Source organism: Elgaria multicarinata, chromosome 1, assembly GCF_023053635.1.
Source record: "Elgaria multicarinata webbii isolate HBS135686 ecotype San Diego chromosome 1, rElgMul1.1.pri, whole genome shotgun sequence".
NCBI classification, from domain to species: Eukaryota; Metazoa; Chordata; class Lepidosauria; order Squamata; family Anguidae; genus Elgaria; species Elgaria multicarinata.
Window position 1 is genome coordinate 152,298,481 of NC_086171.1, and position 23,234 is coordinate 152,321,714.

At 43.0% G+C, this 23,234-nt stretch overlaps 1 protein-coding gene across 1 annotated transcript; it reads right to left on the bottom strand.

The window, feature by feature from the left end:
* Nucleotides 1-3,391: 3,391 nt before the first annotated feature.
* LOC134393458 (vitamin D3 hydroxylase-associated protein-like) lies at nucleotides 3,392-22,889 on the bottom strand. The gene is made up of 15 exons (XM_063118488.1): nucleotides 22,640-22,889; nucleotides 21,660-21,773; nucleotides 20,249-20,392; nucleotides 19,715-19,848; nucleotides 17,746-17,952; nucleotides 16,578-16,618; nucleotides 15,597-15,721; nucleotides 13,313-13,438; nucleotides 12,186-12,283; nucleotides 10,921-11,020; nucleotides 10,503-10,546; nucleotides 9,245-9,284; nucleotides 7,362-7,470; nucleotides 5,369-5,514; nucleotides 3,392-3,555 (listed from the first exon to the last, which is right to left on the bottom strand). Exons 1-15 carry the CDS (start codon nucleotides 22,835-22,837, stop codon nucleotides 3,421-3,423), a joined length of 1,761 nt encoding a protein of 586 aa, XP_062974558.1. The 5' UTR covers nucleotides 22,838-22,889; the 3' UTR covers nucleotides 3,392-3,420.
* Between the last annotated feature and the right edge of the window lie 345 nt (nucleotides 22,890-23,234).

Here is a 23,234-nt window from a genome sequence, read left to right on the forward strand (position 1 = left end):
CAACTAATCATTTGCTGCCTTTTCTGATACCCAAAAACTGCTGCCTGAGGCCGCCACTTCATTCTGCCTCATGATAGGGCCAAACCTATGAAGGGAACAGAAGATGCAGCCCCATTTCCATCTCTGTATGTTCACTGCACATCTAGAAGAAGAGCGTTTGAATGGGGCTTAGATAGATACAGGAACTATAGCCACCCTGGAATGTGTTTCCTGTAAATCTCCCCTTTTAAACAAAATGAAATGAAAGTCCGTCTTCCACTCCTAGCAATTTTTCTTTCAGTCTGTGAACAATAACAGTCTTTCCCAAAGATAAAATTGCCATATCTGCAAGCTAAATTGTGGGCCATTTTGGAGAGAGCTGGATAATTTGCAGCATAGACAGCAGGTGGAGCTTTGGCTCAGGAGGTGTTCTAATCCCAGTACATTTCAGGGATATGCAACAATTTTGTTTCCTTTCATTAAGCATCAGAACATGTCCTGTTCGCAATCCCAAATGCAAAAATGAATGGAAGCTAATTTCTTGGCCAAAGCTCACATATTCCCAGTCATGTTTGAACAATGTATTTTCTAGGAAAATTAGCTTTTTCATGCTTTAGGCAATGGGGAGGAAAAGCATACATTTGAGTGCATGCTTTAAAAATATACATACCTAAATGCGTACTTTTCCTATTCAAAAAAGAAAAGAAAAAAACTCACCTGTGGGAAGAGTGCAAAATAAGCTTCAAGATGGAAATCGTGTGGTGTAGTGGCTAAGGTGTTGGACTGGGAGTCAGGAGATCTGGGTTCTAGTCCCCAGTCAGCCACGGAAACCCACTGGGTGACTTTGGGCCAGTCACATACTCTCAGCCCAACCTACCTCACAGGGTTGTTGTTGTGAAGATAACATGGAGAGGAGGATTATGTATGCCGCCTTGGGTTCGTTGGAGGAAAAAAGGCGGCATATAAATGTAATAAATAAATTGGAGAACCTTGATGTGGTCCAGCCTTGCCAAATTCCCATACCTAGTGCATTTCACAAACCTGATGACATTACACATATTCATCTTTGGGCAGCTGTCAGGGATGCTACTGGTGCCAGCCCTGGTGGGTTCTTAATATTTTTTCTTTTCTGGCCCAGCATTCCAAAGTGCACCAGGGGGTTGGATTTAGCCACCCTTCACACAGTGCCCAACATAGAGTTGCTCTGAGTAATTTTAAAAATTAAAAGGGTGGCTAGAGCCAGCCACCCATCACTGCTAACACAGCCCACCACCACCGGACCCTTTGCCCAGGGCCCTCTCAAACCTGCAACCAGCCCTGCCTAGGATACACATGGCTTACTCTTACCCTCTCTGCTTAGCTAGGGTGACCAACTGTCAGGATTTCCCCGGATTTGTCCTGGTTTTTGTTCTTTCCATAGTGTCAGGGGGGATTTTCTATCATTTTCAATAATGTCCTGGAATGACACACCTTCCCCTTTAAGGCTTCCATTAGCATGGCAGGAGGGAATGACATGCTTTCTTGAGGCACATCATTCCCCCACCCCGAGCTCCAATTGAGGTCTTAAAGGGGAAAGTGGGTCATTCATGGACATTATAGAAAAGGCCCCAATTGGAGTGGATGGTGGTGGTGCAGAATGAAATCCTTTCCCCTCCTCCACTCCAATTGGGTTCTTTAAGGTGGCGGGGGAATAACGTACTTTTTGCAGGACTCAGAAAACTGCTTCTCCACACACACACTAGGTGTCCTCTTTTTTGGTTTCCCAAATATGGTCACCCTAGCTTAGCTTCCTCCTTGCCTCTCTCCATTATTCCCTCTGTGCCATTAGTCTCACTTGTGCTCCATCATTGGCAGCCTGAAGTAGAAAATTCAGTCTTACTAACTAGATCTTATAAGGCTAGGCAACTTGTGGCCCACCAGATGCTTTGGCCTACAACTTCCACAATCCTTCACAATCGGCCATAGAGGCCAGGGCTGATGGGAGTTGTTCTTTTATTTCCTGAAATAAAAAGGGCTATGAAACATTAACCTCTTTTCAAATTAGTGATTTTCTCCATTTTCTAGGATTAATACTTTGTTATGACACAATGAGGTGAAGACCTTTTTATTTTCTCAGTATTTTAACTCCTAATTTAACTTAAATTTAAACTTTGCTGTTTTAATGCCATATTTTAACCTATATCAATTTCTGCTGTGTGGTTTAATCCTGGTTGTGCTTTTTATATTGTATTTTGTATTTGTGTTTTAAGATTGTTGGTTGTTTTATTATGCTCTTCGTAGTTTTAAATTTTGTGAACCGCCCAGAGAGCTTCGGCTATTGGGTGGTATAAAAATGTAATAAATAAAATAAATAAATGAGGTAGCACAGTTTTAGACTCCCTAGTTAACTACTAGGGTTGTCTTAGCATAGTCAAGGTAACAGTTACCTATTCCAGATGCATTTCATTAAAGTTATGGTGCATTGGGTTACAATGGGCAGGAACATACTGCTGGGGGAAAATAGGAGTAAAATGATAATGCTCTAATAGTTGCAATGGGTAAAGTTTAATGTTTTCAACAACAGCCCACACTCAACCCATTCTCTGGCTTGTCATGTGTTGTGTGAACTAGGTCTTTCTCCTCCCCCCCCCTTTTTTTTTTTAAAGAAAAAAGGCGCACTGATGTAGGAATACATTCTTAGGGGATGAAGAACAAAAATATTAGAATACTAGACAGGGGCCACACACTGCAGCCCAGCCTTCCCCAGCCCAGCGTCTTCCAATGTTTTGAACTTCCTACTCCCATCAGCCTCAGGCAGCATGGCCCATGTTCGGGAATGCTGGGAGTTGTAGTCCAAAACCATTGGAAGGCACCAGGTTGGGGAAGGCTGCTGTAGCCCTGTTCAGGTTTTCTGTCTCATGTGAGGGGAGGGGAAAGATCATGCTTTTTGGCTCCACCCCTTCTGTCAACCCCTTCTGTCTCCCCATTGCCCTCCCTGCATTGGACAGGATCAGTCTGCAGCAGAGAACGTGCTCAAGTCGTGTAGGCTCCCCTGAGTGACTTAGAACCTAAATTGTGTTCTAAATCACTCAGGGAACCCATAGGAGTAAAGCAAACTCCTCAGTTCAGCCCTTCCCTGTGTAATGTTTAGAAGGCAGTGGGGATGGGGATGTGGCAGTGGAAGACATGGCCACCCTTTCCCCCTCACGCAATATGAAACACTAGAATGCAAAAGCAGTAAGCACAACCTCACAGAGTTGGTTTGCAACAAACATTATTCTTTGCTGATTTGCTGAAGTTGATGATTCCGGCCAAGGAGAGATTCCAAACTCTCCCTCCAATAGGGACAAAGGACATGCTGGAACCAAATGTGTGCACTTCTTTTGACAGATGAGATTGCTTGATGTGTCAGGCAAACAGCTGCTGCCTTCTAAGGCAAATGGCCTTAGAATGGTGTTAGGATCATGCAGCTTTTTTCTGCCTCCCTTCATGGGACAGCACCTCCACCTCTTTCATGAATCGAAGGCATAATTCCTCCTGCCAGGGTAAAGCCACACACTGAACTGCCACAGGGAGTCCCACAGCACCTTCCACAGCCTACAAGAGAAGTGAAAAAAGCACACTGAGAATGCTCAACTCCTGGAGGTCAAGCTTTTTAGGCTCTTGCAGCCTGATCCTACGAACATTTGTTCTGATATAAGTCCAGCTGTGTCCATTTGGGATTGCTGCCAAGTAAGTATTAGGACCACAGACTCCACACTCCTACAAACTAGGAGGTCCATAATACAGTCTTGGTCCTGGAGAGAAATGGTTGGTGTGTGTATGTGTATATCTCGGTCTATACTTGCTACCTTGGGCCATTGGCCAAAAGAAGGGGTAAAGACATGAGAAATGATAAAGTACCTTTTGAGGAGTGCCTGCATGGAAAGGGATCATCAGGATTACTCTGACATTGAACTGCAGTCAGTGCTGGCTCCAGGTTTTTGAGGGTCGAGGGAAGGTCCTTCCTCAGTGAGTTTACCTACTCACCACCATGGTCATCAGCTGCTATTGCCCCTCTTCCTCTTTCTCACCATTTTCACTGCCGTCATTCGCTTGCTTGACAGGCAGAGAGCAAGTAGGCAGTGGCATCTTCTGCTCCTCCATCTCACCACCAAGGTTGTCTGGGCCAGAGCCACAGGCAAGTGAACAAGCAGGTTGCCATGATGAAGAGGAGGAGTCATTCCAAGGACATCATGGATCCCTGCTGAGATGCGGGCCTTTGTCATGTGCCCGACCATGCCTAGCCTTGACACTGGCCCTGACTGTAGTCAATGACCAGAGTAAGTAAGGCTGTCACGTTCACAGAACAACAACATACTTGCACTATTATCCCTTGTCTTCTGCTTAAAAATAGATTCTGACAACCATCTGTGTTGTAACAACGGTTGTTCAAATGCACATCCAGAGATTCAAAAATTGTAGCTCTGGCCTGAAAAAACCTGTAACTTACCCCCTTCCTTGTGACAAAAATAAATACAATCCTGAATTTTGCTATTAGACCTGCAGATCTTGTCTCAGGTCTCCTATCAGGTTGTATAAAGCTTTCCTTTTCTTAAAAAAAAAGATGGGGAGGAAACTCTCTTCTGGAATCTTAGAGCAGTTGCCCTGATTCTTAGTATTTACCATTCACAATATTCCACCTAAAGCTAAAACCAGTTTCCTCCAAAAAGTGATTATTTGGAAGACTCGTTTACAAATATTCCTGGCATTCGTTCTGCAACAGTCCTCTGGGTGGTTGAATATTGGCTATTTAGCAGAGCAAAATTTTGCAGAAGTAATAAACATTTGACAGTACTTGAAAGATGGCATGCATTTGTCATCAGCGTGTAGCACCCAGCATTTGACAGACAACTGAAGACCCAACTAGACACTGCCTTAAATACATGCCCATTACCAACCTGCATCTTCTCTCCGCATCTCCCAGCAATGTTTAATTACAGCATGGGCGTGACACGATATGTCTTTCTGCTCCATTTTTCTCCATTCACACTCCACTTGATTGGATGCCACTTATGAGGAATAGGAAAATGCTGAATGTGCTGACATTACAGTATTCATGTGCCTAAACTAAGCCATTACTGGGAGATGTGGAGGCAGCATAACATGTCAGTACTAGAGTAAAGCCCAGACATGCTATAGCAATCAGTATTTGAATGCTTCATTTAGATGAAGTTAATGTAAAATTACTAAATATTGTTCAATGTCACGTATCCAACAAAAACAGGCCAATTTTAAATTGTGATGTCAACCTTTGATTCTGAAATCAAATGCCACATCTTGGGGTCATACGCTGACATCAAAATCTGAGTTTGCCATTCACTGAAATGGGACACTTTTCGGCTGAAATTCCACCTCAATTCAGGCAAACCTTTTTCAATTTCTTATCCCAGGGGTCACCATAGTGTCCTTGGTTCTGCCACAGCTCTTCTTCATCAGCTTCAGTAACTGTGGTGACTGGCACAACTCCAGCAGGGAAGTTCAAAACATTGTACAGCATGGTAGATGAGACAGCAGCTGAAAAGGAGAATGTGCAGAAGCAGCAGCAGTGTGGTGGAATTCCAGGACCGACAGCCCTGCATCTACTCATATAACTAAGTTTTGGTAAGGCATATATTTTCCCCGTTCATTCTTCCAGTGCAGTTGGAAATGTTACAATCTTAGAAATGGCATGGAATCCCCCAAAATAGGATCCTCAGCTCTGTTTCAGCATCCCCCAGAAATCCCTCGCTTAGCATGACCATTTTCAATAAGGCCTTAATGGGAGCATCTGCCCAACTGTGCAAGGGTTGTTGTCTGATAAAAACAATACCACCCTTTCCCAAACTATTGACCTTCAGATATTTTGGGCTATCACGTTCCTAACCGTTGGCCATCTGGCTGGAGCTGATGGGAGTTGATGCCCAAAACATCTGGAGGGCACTCAGCTGGGAAGACTGCACAATGCTGTCAAGATTATTCTTTGCCCATGCAAACACCCTTAGATGACTTCCTTGCATCAGCCACATTCAGCTCCTCATTTTTCTCCTCCCCTCTGCTCATTTCCATTCCTCTCCTTTTCTTCTAGCCTTCTTTTCCTGTCCCTCCAACACTTAAATCTTTAATTCTGCCTGCTCATCCACACCCATTGACATCACTAGTAAGAATGTCTTCCTAACTGTAATTTGGCCAAAAAGACTCCATGTAAAAGGCTGTAAGTGCCATCATTTCATTAAACCATTTCCGTTAAGGACCTGACTGCAGAAGAAGGTTTTACAATTATACCCAAGGTCTTGCACACTTCAGGAAACTTGCTAATGAACCCAAGAGGATATCTGTCCCAAGACTAATTTGGAAGGATTCCAGAATTTGTAAAGGTAGTGCAGGAAGGAAGATGCAGGCCAAGAGCAAAATTATAGTAGAACCAGGGTCAGAACACAGAGTAGCCTGAGCAGCACAAAAGCAAAAACCTTCTTGCTGCTCATACCAAATTGCTTTCCCCCCACGAACACCCACATTCTGCACCAGCTGAAGTTTATGGACCATCTTCAAAGGCAGCCCCATGTGCAGCACATTTTTTTTTATTTAGCTATTTATTTATTGCATTTCTATACTGCCCAATAGCTGAAGCTCTCTGGGCGGTTTACAAATTTAAGACAATTCAAAACAAAACAATAGTATAAAACCATAATATAAAATACAATATAAAAGCACAACCAAGATAAAAACAGCAGCAATAGTAGTCTAGCCTAGATATCACTAGTGCATGGATAAATGGGGCGATATCCATCCTCTCCAGATAGGTTGGCATGCCAGCTGCAGCCTTAAACTGGACAAATGCACTCTTGGACAGCACAGCCACTTGGGCTTCATATAGATGTTAAAATACATGGGGGACAGAATGGAGCCTTGTGGCACCCCACAGACTAACAGCCATAGCATGGAGTAAAAGTCCCCCAACACCACCTTCTGAGACCGCTCCTCCAGTACAATACATAACTGGAGGGCACCAGGTTTCTTAGACCCTGCAATAGAATATAGAAAAACAGGTTTGGCTTTGGCAGCAATGCTAGTTCAAGGACTAGTTCCATGATGGATGTTCTTGACACATGGACCCTGTTCAGATGACACACTAAGCCACAGTGGTTAAGCATTTTGAGCTAAACATTATGATTTAGCGTGTTGTATGAACCATGACTTAGCACATCGTGCGAACCACTCTTAACCATTGTGGCTACATAACCATAATTTAAATGTGCTCACTAACCATTTGCTGCAAAGGGGTTAGCAGCCTAAACATGTCTTAGCATGTTATCTGAACAGTCCCTTTATCGTGCTTTTTTTATGTGATTGAAAGAAACATACCCAGAAAATGTGAACCTTACCCAGTATTTTTCCAGGATATCCAAGAGTAAACGCAGGGCCCAGAACTGGACATAGGACAACATCAAGTTCACATTTCCTCCATTGGTCAACAAACTTCTTATGATAAGCCTGAGTGTGGAGTGCAACAGCAGTTAGAAAAATAATTGACCAAGTCTAGGTGAGCAGTTACAAAAAGGTTTGAAACTGTGCAGAGGTTGCTGTCTGATAAGGATACGATGAACACGATCCATTTATAGCAAGTACCACTGCTCCAACGCACTTCTTTTTTCCCCTTGCTGCCACTAAGATATGTATGATGCATCCCTTGAAAACGAATCAGCTATTGCTCACTGTGAATGTGAGAAGGCAGATCCCTATATAAGTCTCTCAGGCACTTTGGGCCTAGCCATTAAAGACATCATCGGAGAAAGCCCATATACATCTTCTCAGAAGGAAGTCCCACAGAATTCAATACAGCTTACTCTCAAGTAGGTGGGTATAGGATTGCAACCTCTCGGTCATAACAAATGCGTTGAATTAGCCCAGTAGGCAACACAGTTGCCACTAACTGACATCCGTTTGCTGGTGTAATATGCACCTTCCCTGCCAGGAGGTGAGCTGCGCTGCACCTGCTGAAGTCATCAAACTGTTATCAAGCGCAGACCATGCACAGAAATGATTAAGCAATTATGGCCACAAGGCCTTCCTCTCACTGGGCAAAATTGGTGTAAAGTACCCCTGGCCACTACCACAACCCAGATGCATCCACATGCACCAAGGCCCGCTGGTCCTTATTTCAGTCTTGTCCAGATTAAGTTTCAATGTAGTAGACTGTTATCAAGTTCTCAACCACAGCCAGGCAACTGAGAAAGCATTGAGATAAAAGAACCTGATAAAAAGGAGAGAGCGCTAGATATCATCAACGTTCTGGTAGCACCAGACTGTATTTTTAGGATTCATGTGGGAATAAACCACCAGTTTTCTTTTAAACACTGAATCTATGGCAGTGCATACGATATGAGACCAGGATGTGTACAGTTCCACTTATGTCAGAATTGCATGTTTCACCTAATTTATTGTCTATTTTGGACATTTACATCTTGCCTTTTAACAAATTCTTAAGGCAACTAGTTATTTTCTTGTTTAGGAAACACAAAGCAAATTCTGGGTCACAGGTTAATTTAAACCACACCTCTAGGCTTGGTACTCTACTATGTTGGTACTCTTCTATGAACAACCTGTGGCTTTGCATATATTTTGGCCTAGGATTCCCATCAGCCCTAACCAGCATAGCCAAAGGTGAGGGATGATGAAAATCATAGGCTAAAACATCTGTATGGCCACAAGTTGCTCACTCCTAGACTGTAAAACTAACATGATAGGCCAACCTAGTATCCTGCAGATGTGTTGGACTGCAGCTCCCATCATTCACAGTCAGCTTGGCCGCTCACTTGGAAGGCAGCAGGCTGGGGAAGGCTGCAGTAGACTCTTGAAGAAAAGGTGCAACCCCACAGACTTCATGAAGCCAGTCAACCAGACTTACGGCTCATTTGCATCTTGTAAAAAAAAATACTTCTAGTGGGGCCCAAATCCCAGTTCTACAGCCACAATTATGCATTTGAAGTATGCTTAGAAATTTTTAATTTCGCAGAGAACTTGTGTTTCCTTGCAGGTTTAGTGGTTTCATCGGTCCATTTTAGATTTTTATGGCACAAAATTCACAGAGATCTGGGACGTATACTGTGGCCATAATTATTCACACTGAGGAGCAGAAATAGAACAGCCCTTAAAATGGGTTGCAGCCATTGGAGAGAAATTCATATATCTCAATTCTCGAAGTAGCTGATTTCTCAGAACAGATTAAGCATTGCTTTTTTATTTGCACCCCAAAAAAACTTTTTACCGCCACTTTCTTGTGGTGCTCCCACAGGTTCTTCACAGACCTGAAACATACAACACATAAATAGTTGTTTTATTGGGTCTTGGTGTTTTATTGTTAATTGGTTTTAGTTGTTTAAAATTGTTGTAATTTTTAAAAAAGTTTTAATTCCTGTTGAGTCTTTTTTCTGAGAAAGGGGTCTAAGGAAGCAGCTCTATGGGATTGTCACCTGCTAGGGGAAAAACCCTCCAAATTTGGAGGCAACAAGCATCCTGCACCCAGCAGTGCAAGAGGAATGCTGGAGTTGATTTTCATCTCTCCATCTTCCTTTTCCTCTAGACAGGTCTCTCAGCCCATCTAGAAGAGACATGCTGCCGGGGGAAGGGGAGGGGCTGGAGAGGACACAGGATAGAGCTGATCCTGGCCTCTCCCCTTCGCTCCCACCAGAATGCCCCCTTTTTGACCTCTATGAGGCCACCCAAGCAACGGAATGTCATGACTCCGGCTTTGGTGAGGCTCTGATTCCATTCTGGGTTTCATCGAGAACCAGCCAGATCTCTAGAGGAGCTATCCAATGTGCTGAACCATATCCTCAAAGAGGGCTGGTTGAATAGCTCCTTTAGAGTTTTGATGGGTTCTGACTGAGACCCAAAATGAAATCACAGCCTCATCAAAATCAGAGCCACCAGTCTTCACTGCATCCAAGATTGCTTTTGTGACCTCAGAAAGCAGGTACCATAGTTCTTTCTGCGGTGGCTGTGAGGGGAAAGGGGTGGGGAGCAGCGGAGGCCTTGGTTATCAAAGTTGTAGGAGTGTCTACAGCTTTTGGAGAGGAAATCCAAAATATCTCAGCTCTCCTGGGGACCCTAGGATTTCTCCCAGAGAAATTTAATAAATAATAATTAAAAATAGTAATACTTATTTGAATATATTAACATGTCGAGGACTACCGAGCTAAAAAGACCATATGAATCCAAAACAAGACAAGCTTGAGGTTGGCCAGATCATAACTAATTTTAGAGATGATTCCACACATTAGCTAGAGCATAACACTTGTAAAGGGTACCTGATTTTCAAAATCTTATCTGGTAATATTAATACCTGCGGCACAATAAGCATCTTAGTCATGTTAGCTCAAGGCAGGACATCACTGATTGACTTTGAGCAAATGGAAAATCCAGTTCTGTGAGAAACTGGAGACTGCAGCCATGAGGCCGCCATCCCTTACATCTAGCAACGGCCTCATTTCTATACATTTCTAAGAATATGTTGGCACACTTACCTCACTCCACAGAGTGCATTCAGATGGCTGGCCAATCGTGGAAACTAGAATCAAACCAATATTGTTTAATTTTATTTTTAGGGACTCTCCCTTGACCTCCCCTGACAAACTCCTGTTCGCTCGCTCCGATCGCTCGCTCTCTGGGAGCTGGCTTCCTTTGCTAGCTTCTAGTTTAGCTGGGGCAGCTCTTCTTCTCTGCTCTGCTCAGCTAGGAGGCAGAATGAGGCCCACTCAGCTGCTGACAGCAATCAGGCCACACCCTTTCAAGAAACACATATAAATGGCAAATACGGTTCATATCCTATTTTACACACAAAATATAAAACAAACATTCCAATTAATTTTAAAACTTCTCTCTGGAGGAAGAAAACATGACTCGTAGTATAAATCATAAACTTAAAAGAAGTCTAAAACTCACCCAGGGCTTGACGATCTTAGCCAAAACTTTCTTCAGCAAATTTGGAATTCTTAGGCAATACACCTGGGGTTTCAAGCCAGGATCCACTATGTCTCTTTTACTGAGAGGCAACAGAGAGAGAGAGAGAGAGAGAGAGAGAGAGAGAGAGAGAGAAAGAAAGGACAGTCCAATTCTTTTGTACTTAGCACCAATAATTTCTCATAAAAAAAATTCTAGCATAACCTATGGAACTCGCTGCCACAGGAAGTTACTTAGATGGCTTTAAAAAGGGATTAGACAAATTCATGGAGGATGACACAATCAATGGCTGCTAGTCCTGATGAATATATGCAGCTTCCAAGATGCTGAGAAACATTAGTGGGAGACAGCTATTGCCTTGAAGGTTTGCATGTGGCCTTTCCAGAGGGATATTTTATTTAATCGTTGTATTTTATTGTTATCCTTTAGTGTTGATGTTGTCATTATGTTCACTGCTTTGACAATTTTGTTGGAAAGTAGTATATAAATTTGTGAAATAACAACAAACATGGTCACTGTGAAAAACAGAATGCTAGATTAGCTAGATCCTTGATCTGTTGGGAAGGGAAGGTTATCTTCTCATAGTTCAAAGAAGTTGCCTATGCTTAAAATATGTGTTAGTCACATAAGTATTCTAACGGCCAGATAACTGCAACAGAACTTCCCACACACAGTGCTGGTGCAGACATTTTCTGGGTGGTGACAGGTGTGTGGATGAGCAGCAGGAGGAGCGTGGTTGTCCCTCTACTCCAGCATGCAACTAAAAACAACATATGAAGCAGGTACTTTACATGGAGAGCATCCACCCAATGAGCATTATTCTTCCCTGTCAAAAATATAGGGAAGAGGAAATCACATGAATGGACGTCTGTGTCACACATTGTTCTAGATACGTGGTGGAGGGAAGGTACACTCATGCTAATTCTTTTCCACAGTAAGCTTCTCACTGCCTGGCAAATGTCAGAACCCAGGCAGGATCTACACTACTGCTTTAAAGCACTTAAAGCCCTTTAGAAGAGTTTTGACAACTGTATATGGAGTGTGCCCTGGCCCCCAACAGTTGTCAAAACTGTTATAAAGCGCTTTAAAGCAGTAGTGTGAATCATGCCCCAGTCAAAGCTCCCTGGAAAACAAGGGAAACATTCTGGTGACTTCAGAGTTTACTTTGAATGGCCTTATTGGATGGACGCCCTTCTTCCATCCCTGCACCTTCCTTGAACTGCCATTTAAGGTTCATCATTACTTACAACATGGCCAACAGGGTTGAGCCTCCATCAGCAAAAAGTCCTCTGAGAAAAAGTTCATCACTGACATAGTCCACCGAAGGTGGGGTGAAGGGAACCAGCTGCAAAGAAAGGGTTGTTCAGTCAGCCACCAAGATGCCAACTAATGGATAGGAAGTGTCATTCACAAGCGCTTCCTAAATGTCTGCTCCCCAGTGGGGTGTGTGGATCAATGCTTTCCCTGTTTGCTGTTTATACACACACCAAAAAAAATTTACTTTTCTCCATGAGGAGTACAAGATACAGGAACCGCTATCTTTTAACTTTCAGCAGGGAAAGCAATTTTGAACAGACAAACAGCAGGTGGGAAAGTGCTGAAAAGTTCCCCCCACCTAGTCTTCAGTACGGATGCACGAGCATCTCTTTGCTCACAACAGAAGGGGCACAGTCCTTTGCACATACTCCAAGCTCATGTGTGCAAAAGACTGAGGTTAAACAAGTTCATTTCTTTTTGGTTTAAAAGCCACCAAGGTTTATGTGTGTAAGAGACAGACAGACCAGGGCCGCCCCTACCATGAGGCAGAGTGAGGCAGATGCTTCAGGCAGCTGATTTTGGGTAACATGAAAAGGCAGAAAATTGTTTGCTAATTATTTTATTATGCTCGTATTTTTACTCCCAAGGAGTGGCATGTGTGGATTTTCTGCCTCAGATACCAAAATAAATTAGGCAGCCTTGGGTAGATGCACCTCGAATGTGGGGGTGGGGAAGATTTGCCATCCTGCCTGAAGCAGCAAAATGTCTTGGGTCAGCCCCAGATACAGATCAAGATTACTGCCACAGAGCACAGGGAGGGAGGATTTTGACCAGTGCTGCAGTCCCAATAAAAATTGCCCCCTTCTCCAAAGCTGCTATTAGTTGTCGCTGCTCAGATTAAAACAATGAAGACCTTTTCCAGATTTTTAGAGAAAGCTTAATCCTTCTCTGCAGGCAGAGCATTCTCTGGAGTGAATATCTTCTGCCCAGATATCATCTAGTCTGTGTTTACCCTCTAGCACTGCATTGAATGTGCTGTATAAACATAACCAACAGTCTTTCTTGGGCCTTGAAGAGCAATTGGATTGCAAATAGCAACAATACCAAATGTACACACCGTATGACCAGCTTCCTCGAGAAGCTTCCTGGTTTGATGCACAGCCCTCCTCATGCAGGGAGGGAGCAAGAAATAGCCATCAGTGTCATAGTACCCTATCCGGAGGGGTGTACAACTTGAGTATATCTAGAAAGAAAGAGAGAACTTTGAATTACTACCATCAGTAAAGGAATAGCTGTGGAACCAGTCTATGACACTCAGATTGTTGGTGTTATTCTGCTCACATACTATGGGCCTGTTCAGATGACACGCTAAGCCATGGTTAGGTCACTAACCCTTTTGCAGCAAATGGTTAGTGAGTATGTTTAAACCATGGTTATGTAGCCATCGTGGTTAGGAATGGTACACATGACACGCTAAGCCACAATGTTTAGCTCAAAATGCTTAAACACCATGGCTTATTGTGTTGTCGGAACAGGGTCTATGAGTGGAATTTGACAAGGATCACAGAGGCAACCAACCAAAACAACAATCTCATAGCCACTATAATATGCTTGTTATAATGTCAGACTAAGCCTGGGAAAATTCAAATTCAAACCCCCCTCAGCCATGAAGGCTTACAGGGTGGCCATGGGTCAGACACTATGTTTAAAGGAGATGGTGTCTTCCAAGGGATCGGTTCGGAGGAAGCCGTGTATGCTGCAGATGCTTAGCGTAGGAAAAGTGAAATATAAATGTAAGTTCCTCCTCTACTTTGTAACATGTAGTAATGGAAACACATGTGATGTGACCACATTGTGCATTTTCCCTGCTGCCACCCCCACCTCCCCCACCCCCACAATATCCAGTGTTGAGTGAGAGCATAACCATGATGATACAATGTCTTGTTCTTGCATTACTTGACATGTGAGTTGCCATTTTTGGTTACAACCTCATGTTGTCCATTCACATCTCTCTCTCTCTCTCTCTCTCTCTCTCCTCAAATCTGTATTAATTTCTTACACGTCACTTGTGTAAGCCCTTCTTCCCTCTTCAGGAATGGAAGTAAACTGCCAATGCAGCCAACTTCTCACAACAGGGCTGTGTAGTAGAACACAGTATGAGGAGGAGAGGTGGGGATAGAAAGAGATAGAGCAGCAATGGCAGATCCATGTCTCTTACAGTATCTGATTTATTTTATTCATGTATCTGTCTGTGTGTCTATTTAGGGTGCAGTCCTGTGGCATCCTATGCAGAGTGGGAGGAGTGGCAGAGAAAGTATTCGACTCTGCACTCTGCATTTTGGCTAGACAGCCTTTTTCACCTGTCTAGCTGGGGATGGAAAGAGGCTGGGAAGTTTTTAGGATACATCATATCCCAGCTTCCCCAGTCCCCTCCCTGCCCACGGCACAACCCCTTTACCCTTTGGGACCTTGGAGAGGCAGCCAACATGGTTCTCTCCATGCCGGCTGCAAGGGGGAGGGGAGCGTAGATTCCTGGATCCAGTCAGGGCCCTGTCTCCCTCTTCAGCTCCAGGAATCCGAATTATCTTATGCCCCACCCCTCAAAGTCTGTCTATGGGCTATAGGATTGCTCTCCCTCCCTGTATTCATTGAAATATTTCTAACCCACCCTATATCCAAAGAACTCAGCAAAAACAATTTGACACAAAAATAATAAAACTGTAACAAAAACCCCAAACCCAACATAAACCTAGCGAACATACATACACACTAAAAAAAAATGTGTAAAGAGCCAGGTTTTGATTCAGCACCAAAACGAAACTGGCACCAACCAGGCCTCCAGGAAGAAGCCATTCCATCAATGGGTGCCACAACCAAGAAGCCCCTCTCTCACATCTCCATGTCATGTACCACTCACAATGGTGGGAGGAAGAAGAGGTCCCCCTAGGGGCTAGTTCTACCCTACCTGTGTGCAGCCTAACTGGAGAGGGGGATCTACACTACTGCTTTAAAGCGCTTTAAAGCACTTTGAAAATGTTTTGAAAACTGTATATGGAGTGTGTCCTGGGCCCCAACAGTTGTCAAAACTGTTATAAAGCGCTTTAAAGCAGTAGTGTAGATCCTGCCCTGGTTTAAGGGCTATAAGATTTTACCTTCACATTACTAGGGCTGGCAAAGAATCTTGCCTAAAACTCTGGAGAGCTCCTACCAGTCAGTGCCAACAATACTGGACTAGATGGACCCATAGTCAGACTCTGCATAAGGCAGCTTCCTCTTTCCCACTCTCTGCAAGAACTCTTGCAATGGCCACCAAATTCAGCAACAGTGTCTGCAACTGCAGGGTCAATAGGTCTGGGGATGGTCCTGCAAAGGAATAAACTACACACAGAGTTTCGAACTACCTTCTCGTTGAATGGCATAGGTGGCACGGTGGCGTCCAGCTGGAACATGTCATCACATAAGAGCGCCTTCATGCACAGAACTAGGCTGTCCACATCCCTTGCCATCGGAGTCACTGTTTCCGTAACTTTAATTGAAAGGAGAAGATGGACATGTGCACACACATATAATGCAACCAATGGGATGCAGTGTTGTCAAACATGCAGTAATACAGAATGCATCCTGATATCCAAAGGAGTTTCATAGCTGTTTGTAAAACTTTTGCATTATTAAGGCAAAGGATGAATGAAGGAGGAACAAAGAGCAGGTGATGAGGCCAACTGAAGCTTGGGGAAAAGGGAAAGTGAGAGCTGATACCTTGCTTTGGCTTGCTGGTGAACAGCAAAGTATATTTCAAGCTGAGAATGTTGTGGGTGAGCACTGTTTAAATAAGGGGTACAGAACTTCAATCCCAGGGGCCAAATCTGACTCTCTAGAGTGCCCTAGATAGCCACACCTCCTTCCCCTAGCCCCACCCCTTTCCCCAATTCCAATTATCTAGTGGTGTCCCAGCATTTATTTATTATTTTATTTATTACATTTTTATACCGCCCAATAGCTGAAGCTCCTCCCCACCCCCACAATGCACTCCCCACCCTCACAATTCTAAAAGGGTGGAATTCCTCTCCTAGTGGCTCAGTTAGTGGCACTAAGCTAAAATATGCTGGTATCTTTTTGTATTTTTGCATCACACCTTTGTCTCCATTTACCATTGGAATGCAGCACTCAAGAGATTCTCTGAAATTGAAGTTGGCCCACAAGCTGAAAGTGGATTAAATGTTCATCTCTTCTTCCATCAAATTTCTTGCTGAAGTTTGAATTTCAGCCACCGTCCACCCAATGTCCGGCCTGCCTCAGACTAGACAAGGAACCTTTTACATTCAGTCAAAGCTAAATCTCTCACTTCTTTCCCACATTGGACAGAAAAAGAGGGGATCATTTACCTGAGCATATTCCATCAATAGGGCCCTTTACTCCTGAATGACTGTAGAACAGAGAAATGTAAAAACATGTTGCTGATAAAAATAAATAAATTTGATAATTTACAAAAGGTTTCATCATAGAGGACGCCAACCAGATTCTCACTCAAACGAGACCTTATGATGACTTTTCTAAAAAGACTTTACTAAAAAGCCTGTTTAAGCTGGCTGCTTTGCTTTTGAAGAAAAAAGTAGCTGCAGAGTTTTGATCCCACACTGGTTTCCTGCAGAACATTGCTCCCGGCTGCTATTTGACCCAAAGGTGCTCTTTGACAGACATGAAAGCAATGCTGAAAAGTTTTTTCTCTCAGGCTTTTTGGAACTAAAAGCCATGCATGGAATAGAAGACTAATATAACCTTTTCTTCTTTTAAGAAAATGCTCTTTTACATACATTAAGTTGAGAAATTAATCTCAAGTAATGGGGAAATAATTGACAAACCATCCGAGGTTTTACTCTACTGACAGCAAAGATACATGTATGTTGCATTGCAAAATGAGCCACAATCTAATCTCTTCCTGTGTCCTTAAAAAAAATCAGTTCACTATCACTGAACCAGATTGTCACCAGAAGGTGTTTCTCAAGAGGAGGCAGCACATATTAGCAGCAAATGTATGCAAATAAAAGGAAACCATCTATAAGCAGGCTGGTGATTTAACACTCAAAAGGTGAAATTGATGTCCCTTTGACAAATATGCATAGTAAACGTCTATTTTTAGAAAGAAAAGAGATGACTGGGGCTTGTCACAATTCTTAATTCAGTCCCTTTTCATAGCTAGAGCAATTGTGAGCAATCCTATGCATATTTAGACAGAAAAAGCCCTACAACTTGCAGCATGCCAGCAAAATGCAGAGCAAGGTTCTGACTGAAACCCAGAGCGGATTCACCACCACACTGACATCGGAGCCCCCAGCCCCCACTGTCCCCAAATATTTCCTTTGTGTGCAAGACTTTCCATGAGGTTTTAAACTGAGGCTGGATGCCCATGTATCAGGGATGCTGCAACAGCAAATCTTTTGTATAACATGGAGTCGGGCTAGATGTCCTTTGAGGCTCCTTCCAAGCCTTTGATTCTATACTTCTTTAAAGAAGCCAGTTGCTTGCGCAGTTGGTGATAGTTTCAGTACATACCTCAGCCTACCAGTTGTTGGCTTCAGTCCACAAATACCACAGAAGCTGGAGGGCAGGCGAATACTTCCACCTATGTCTGATCCAAATCCCAGGATAGACCCTCCTCCAGCAATTAGAGCACCTTCCCCTCCAGATGAACCACCAGGGCTTCGCCCATGATCCAGGGGATTTACTGTCTGGCCAAAAATGGGGTTGCTGCAATCGTAACTACAAAGTGACAGAAGCACAGCAGTTTATTTCTCCAGAAAGTAGACCAGAGAGAATAGATTGGAGAATCCTTCATTTCTTCAAACGCAATCCTCAACACATTTAGTAAAAACAAACAAACACAAATCTATTGAACTCAGTGGAACTTCTTTGGATTGGTTTGTTAGAATGAGAGGTCTGTGATCCTAACAAAGTAACACTGAAATTCCTAACACCCTATACTGATGATGATGTAATAAGATTAGAAGCTGATTAGTGGACAATTCAGGACAGATAAAAGGAAGTACTTCTTCACATAGCACATTGTTAAACTATGGGAATCACTACTACAATGTGTAGTGATGGCCACCAATTTGGATGGCTTTAAAAGGGGGTAGATAAAGGAGAAGGAGGAGAAGACTATCAATGGCTACTAGCGCTGATGGCTAAGTACAGCCTCCAGTAGCAGAGGCAGTAAGCCTGTGTGCATCAGTTGCTGGGAACATGGTGGGAGGGTGCTATTGCACTGTGTTCTGCTTATGGGACCCTGGTCAACAACTGGTTGGCCACTGTATGAACAGAGTGCTGGACTAGATGGACCCTTGGTCTGATCCAGCAGGGCTCTTCTTATATTCTTCTTCATCATCATCATCTTATATTATTATTATTATTATTATTATTATTATTATTATTATTATTGCAGTCTAGGGGTTGGCAACCTAGTGCCCTCCAGATGTTTTCACTCTAATTGCCTTAATCCAGGGGTGCAAAACTTCAGGCCAAATTCACCCTTCCGAGGTTCTCCAGATGACCACACTCCCTTCTCCTGGGTGCTTATCAGATTTGTAGAACAAAACATCTGGAAGGCACCAGGTTGCCTACCCTTAACTTACATGGTAGGAAATGCCCAACATTGCATTTCATACAGAGTGACCCTTCAAGAGTGTTATGTACTGTTGCTGTAACTGACATTAAACTTGGAAATCCCCCCAAAAATGAGCTCCTGAGATCACATCACACTGCTTTGAGACGTTCCGCACTAGCTCTTTATTGTCTGCTGGGCACAACTGGAAGTGATGTATTTTGAGTTCTGACACCTTGACTTGAGTGCTAACTATCTAAGAGAATTAAGGCTATCAGTGACTGCTGTGATGCTCTGGCACTTCCTTGATAGTGCTCTCCATATACAACAAGGAAGAATGATATAGGCCAGCCCTGCTGAAACTGCATCAGTATACCACCAGTCAGCACAGACATCTCATAGCAAACCAGGTTGCAGTCCTGATGAGGGGTCTCATGATTGAAGATGTGTGGTTGAAGCCTGTGCTTCCTCGGTACTTATTCACCTGCCTCATACCATCACTGAAACTCAAAATAGTGAGTAGTGTCCAATGATGTACTTGTATAAACAAACACTTGTGCAATGTAACTAACACTTGTTAGTGTGAGTGATCCAGCACTGAAATACTGCAGCAAAAAGGGGGGCTTTTGCCATTGCACTGCTGAACTTTGGTGGCAAATTGCCACTTTCCCCTGTTTCACTAGCAAGCACTAGTTACGCTTGTGCAACCACTGGTTTTGCAACCTCATTTAGTGCTAGCACTGGGAGAACGTTGGATACTAGCCTATGTTTCTAATCGGACATTTTGAGGCCAATGCAAAACTGAAACAAATCTGAATTTTTAAAAAGGCAGAAGTCAGACGTGATTGATTCTGTAGACCAGGTTGATATTTGCAACAGTAGAGAAAAGGAACATGCATTGAACTAATTATAGTAACTTACTTCATTAAGGATTGTGGGACATTGGTGAGCACAAAGGGATTTGCTCCTTGCCTCTTTAACACCTGGACCAACACACTATCCTCTTCATCCAGAGTGCTGAGCAACTGAACAAAGCCACATGTTGATAAGTGGCCCTAGAAGTGAAGGAAGCTTGTTGAATGTCATTTTTCCAGACAAGTGAGCAAACATTAAGGAGAAGCTTAAAAGGGATGGTGACCCAGCCAAGTATGTCTAATAGAGATCTTTTGCATACCAAAAGAAGTTGGCGCAATAGAAGACATATTACCTCTTGCCCCTTTTTCATAATATTAGCACACTCACCATATTAATATACTGTAGCTGATCCCTTGCAAAGCTTTCTTGAATGCCCTCCAAATTTGCTGCCAGAGTAATATTCTCTTAAGTCATACAGTTGTATGAGAGGACTATACCACATGCCCAGTTGTGCATTGATTAAGCCCTTAGTAGGGATGCTTTGGTAGATCTGCACCTAACTCTAGATGAACACTGTGGGACTCATAGAAACGGACTTACCTTGCATCCAATGTGGTCCTTGATACTGACAGGTATGCCATACAGCAAGCCCTTTTGCTTCTGTTTCTTCAACTCCTGGAGGTGTTGTTCACATTCTGGAATAAAATGACGCACACAATTCACCTCCTGGGTGACTGCTAAAGCCTATTGAGTGAAAATTAGGGTAAACAAGGTGGAGAATTATTTATTTATTTATGGCATTTATATACCACTGAGTATAGTAAAATCTCTTAGTGGTTCACAATATTAATTAATTAGCAACACAATGACATAACCGTTTTATATAGTGTTTTGCATCCTGCAAATGCCTGAATTCAAAGTAGCTTCTCAAACCCATCTCCCAGCGTCTAGTACGTCGCATCTAGCAGTGTCTTATCTCTATTCTTGTTCTGTGTTAAGCCAACCCCTTGGGAAAAAAATGTTCTCAATCCTGTAGGAATACCTAGACTATCTAATCAAGACACATTGTGTAAATGTAATATCCAGAAATTTGAAGAAGTGACTTTCTTTGGAAGTGGGTGTTGTGTGCCTGTGACCAAATTAATTCAATACTTGGTCTGAAGGAGGAAGGGCTATATTCTAGCCAAAGGATTAGCTCATATTCAATTCTACATGCATATATCCAAGAATCAAATAACCTGCATAATCATATAGGGGGAAATCGTGTTTGCTTACCATCGCTTCTATGCCTGCGCGTTTGTCCCTCATTACTTCCTCTTCTGAAAGAGGAAGTAAACGGCTTACACGTGACCCATTCAGTGGGCCGTTTTGATCAAATTGCTTCTCCTGCACACAGCGGGAGATAGCTGCAACTTCCATCTTTAAAATAAACTGGTCTTACTGGGGTATTTTTTGTCACAAAGAAGGCTAGAAGGGGCAGGAGGTGTGCAGGAGTCAGATGATGTGAGAGGAACCTGAAAAATCTGTGAGTGGCCAGTAACAAGTGTGCAATAAAACGCTCATCTGATGGAGCTCAGTTAGTACATCCTGGCTATCCTGTTTTTTCTCAGGATGGGTAAATATTTAGTCATAGCCTTGCAAAGTAATGGCACTTACTGTGTGTGTGAGAGAGAGAGGTTCAGTGATTGTGAGTTAGACGAGTTAATGACTTAGAAAATCTGTACTTTAGACCTGAAAATGAATCTCAAGGAAGTCAGGAGACAAGACTAAATCAGATGTTCCTAATTCTGAAAAAAAAATTCTACTAAACTAGTGTAGAAATGTTTGTGCAAGTTTTACCTTAATAATTTATATTGCATAGTATGGTATTTTGTTCAAATGTTTAAGCTACCTTGAATGCGTGTATTTTTCTGGAGGCACAAATTAAATAAACCTTTCCCATCTCGGTGCCCTCCAGAAGTGTTGGACTAAAATTCCCATCATCCCCAGCCAGCCCGGCCATACTTCTCACCTTCTCCATATAGGTGTAAAGGACACTTTCTGGAGACAAGGAGCCTTCTTTCAGCTTCTCAGCCAGCTCTGCCAGAGGCAGAGAAAGGATGGGAGCAGTTTGCATCTTGGGGTTCTGTAAGGAGAGCATGCAGCATAACAATTCCCATGGACTCTGCAGAGTACCAGTGGCATTTCTCAGCCTTTGGTTGCCCCTCTCTCCTGATATGAACCTACCCATACACTACAACCATCATCTGAGGCCTCTTCCAGGAGAGGTTTGGAAGATGGCAACAAGGGAGAAGACCTTCTCGGTGGTGCCCCCCCCCCCCAATTTTGGAATGTCCTCCCAGGGGTTACCACCCCTAAAGGCAAGGTGGTTGATGGGGATCCAAAGAAGGGCCTCAAAGTAAGATCTTAACACCCAGTATTTTATCCTTATAGCTGAAATATGTTCCCAGTTCGTTTTTCATAGGTTTGTCCCTATCAGACCTGAGCTGAAAGTGGGAGGGGTGGAGAGAAAGGCGACATGCCAGGAGGAGAAAAAGGAACCAGAAACAGCAAGAAACAAAAGTTGAAGAAAGAAACAGGTTGTTTGCATCCAAGCCTGTTGTATCTTCCTTGCCAGGATATAAAATCTAGGCAGGTTCATGCAGGAGTCATGCGAGTCCTATGACTGACTCTGAAAGCAAGCTAATATTGAGTATTATGTAAGAGACTGAATTTGGGCACATGATGATTATGTTAGAGTGATTTGCTCTGAATTTTGCTGTCCATAAGTCTCTGACTTTTTAATTTCCAATTTTGCAAGTACCCCTTGTAAAATCTTTAAAATTCCCAGAACTTCAGGGAATGCCAACAATCAAAATGTGAGAATACTAAATGACAGTTTATTCTCTGAAATTCTCTTTTGCCATCTAATAATTATTTCAGCTCTTGTGAACAACTGAAGCCTGTGGTGAGAACACCACATGCATGCAAGTACATTTAAGAGATGTATACCTGCATTTTAAACTCCTGAACAGCTATTTCCATTTGTCCCAATCCATGGTCTCTCTTCCTTCTTGCCTCTTCTATTTGTTTTTTGATCTTTTTCTGGCCCATCCATCTCAATGCCAATAACACCGCAGATGAGCCACAGGCCACAGCAAGGACAACATGAAGATCAATTTTATCCTGCTTCAACCATTCATGGATCATGGTGGAAAGCACCTTCAAGAATTCTGGAAGCAGATCAGTGGACAGGGTTTGGTGATCCTAAAAGATAAGTGCAGAAGCACTGTGAAGGCCAGCTAATTTAATCCCATGAAGCTAAACTGTATGTGCTACAACCACCATTTGATGAAACATAGTCCAGTTCCTTGTGTATTTCCTGAATAGCTATAAACTTATTTTAAAAGTCAAAGTTGATGCCTGGATAAGTCCACTGCAGAAGGGCACGCAGCACTGCTATGTTAGAGAATGATTCACTGAGGAATACAAATGCAGATCAGCTTATTGGCTTTCAGGCAAGAGGAGTGGGAGAATTAACCAATAGAATTGCATGTATTCTCTCTGATATGCACTACAAGAGTAGCCCTGTACTACGGATGAAAAA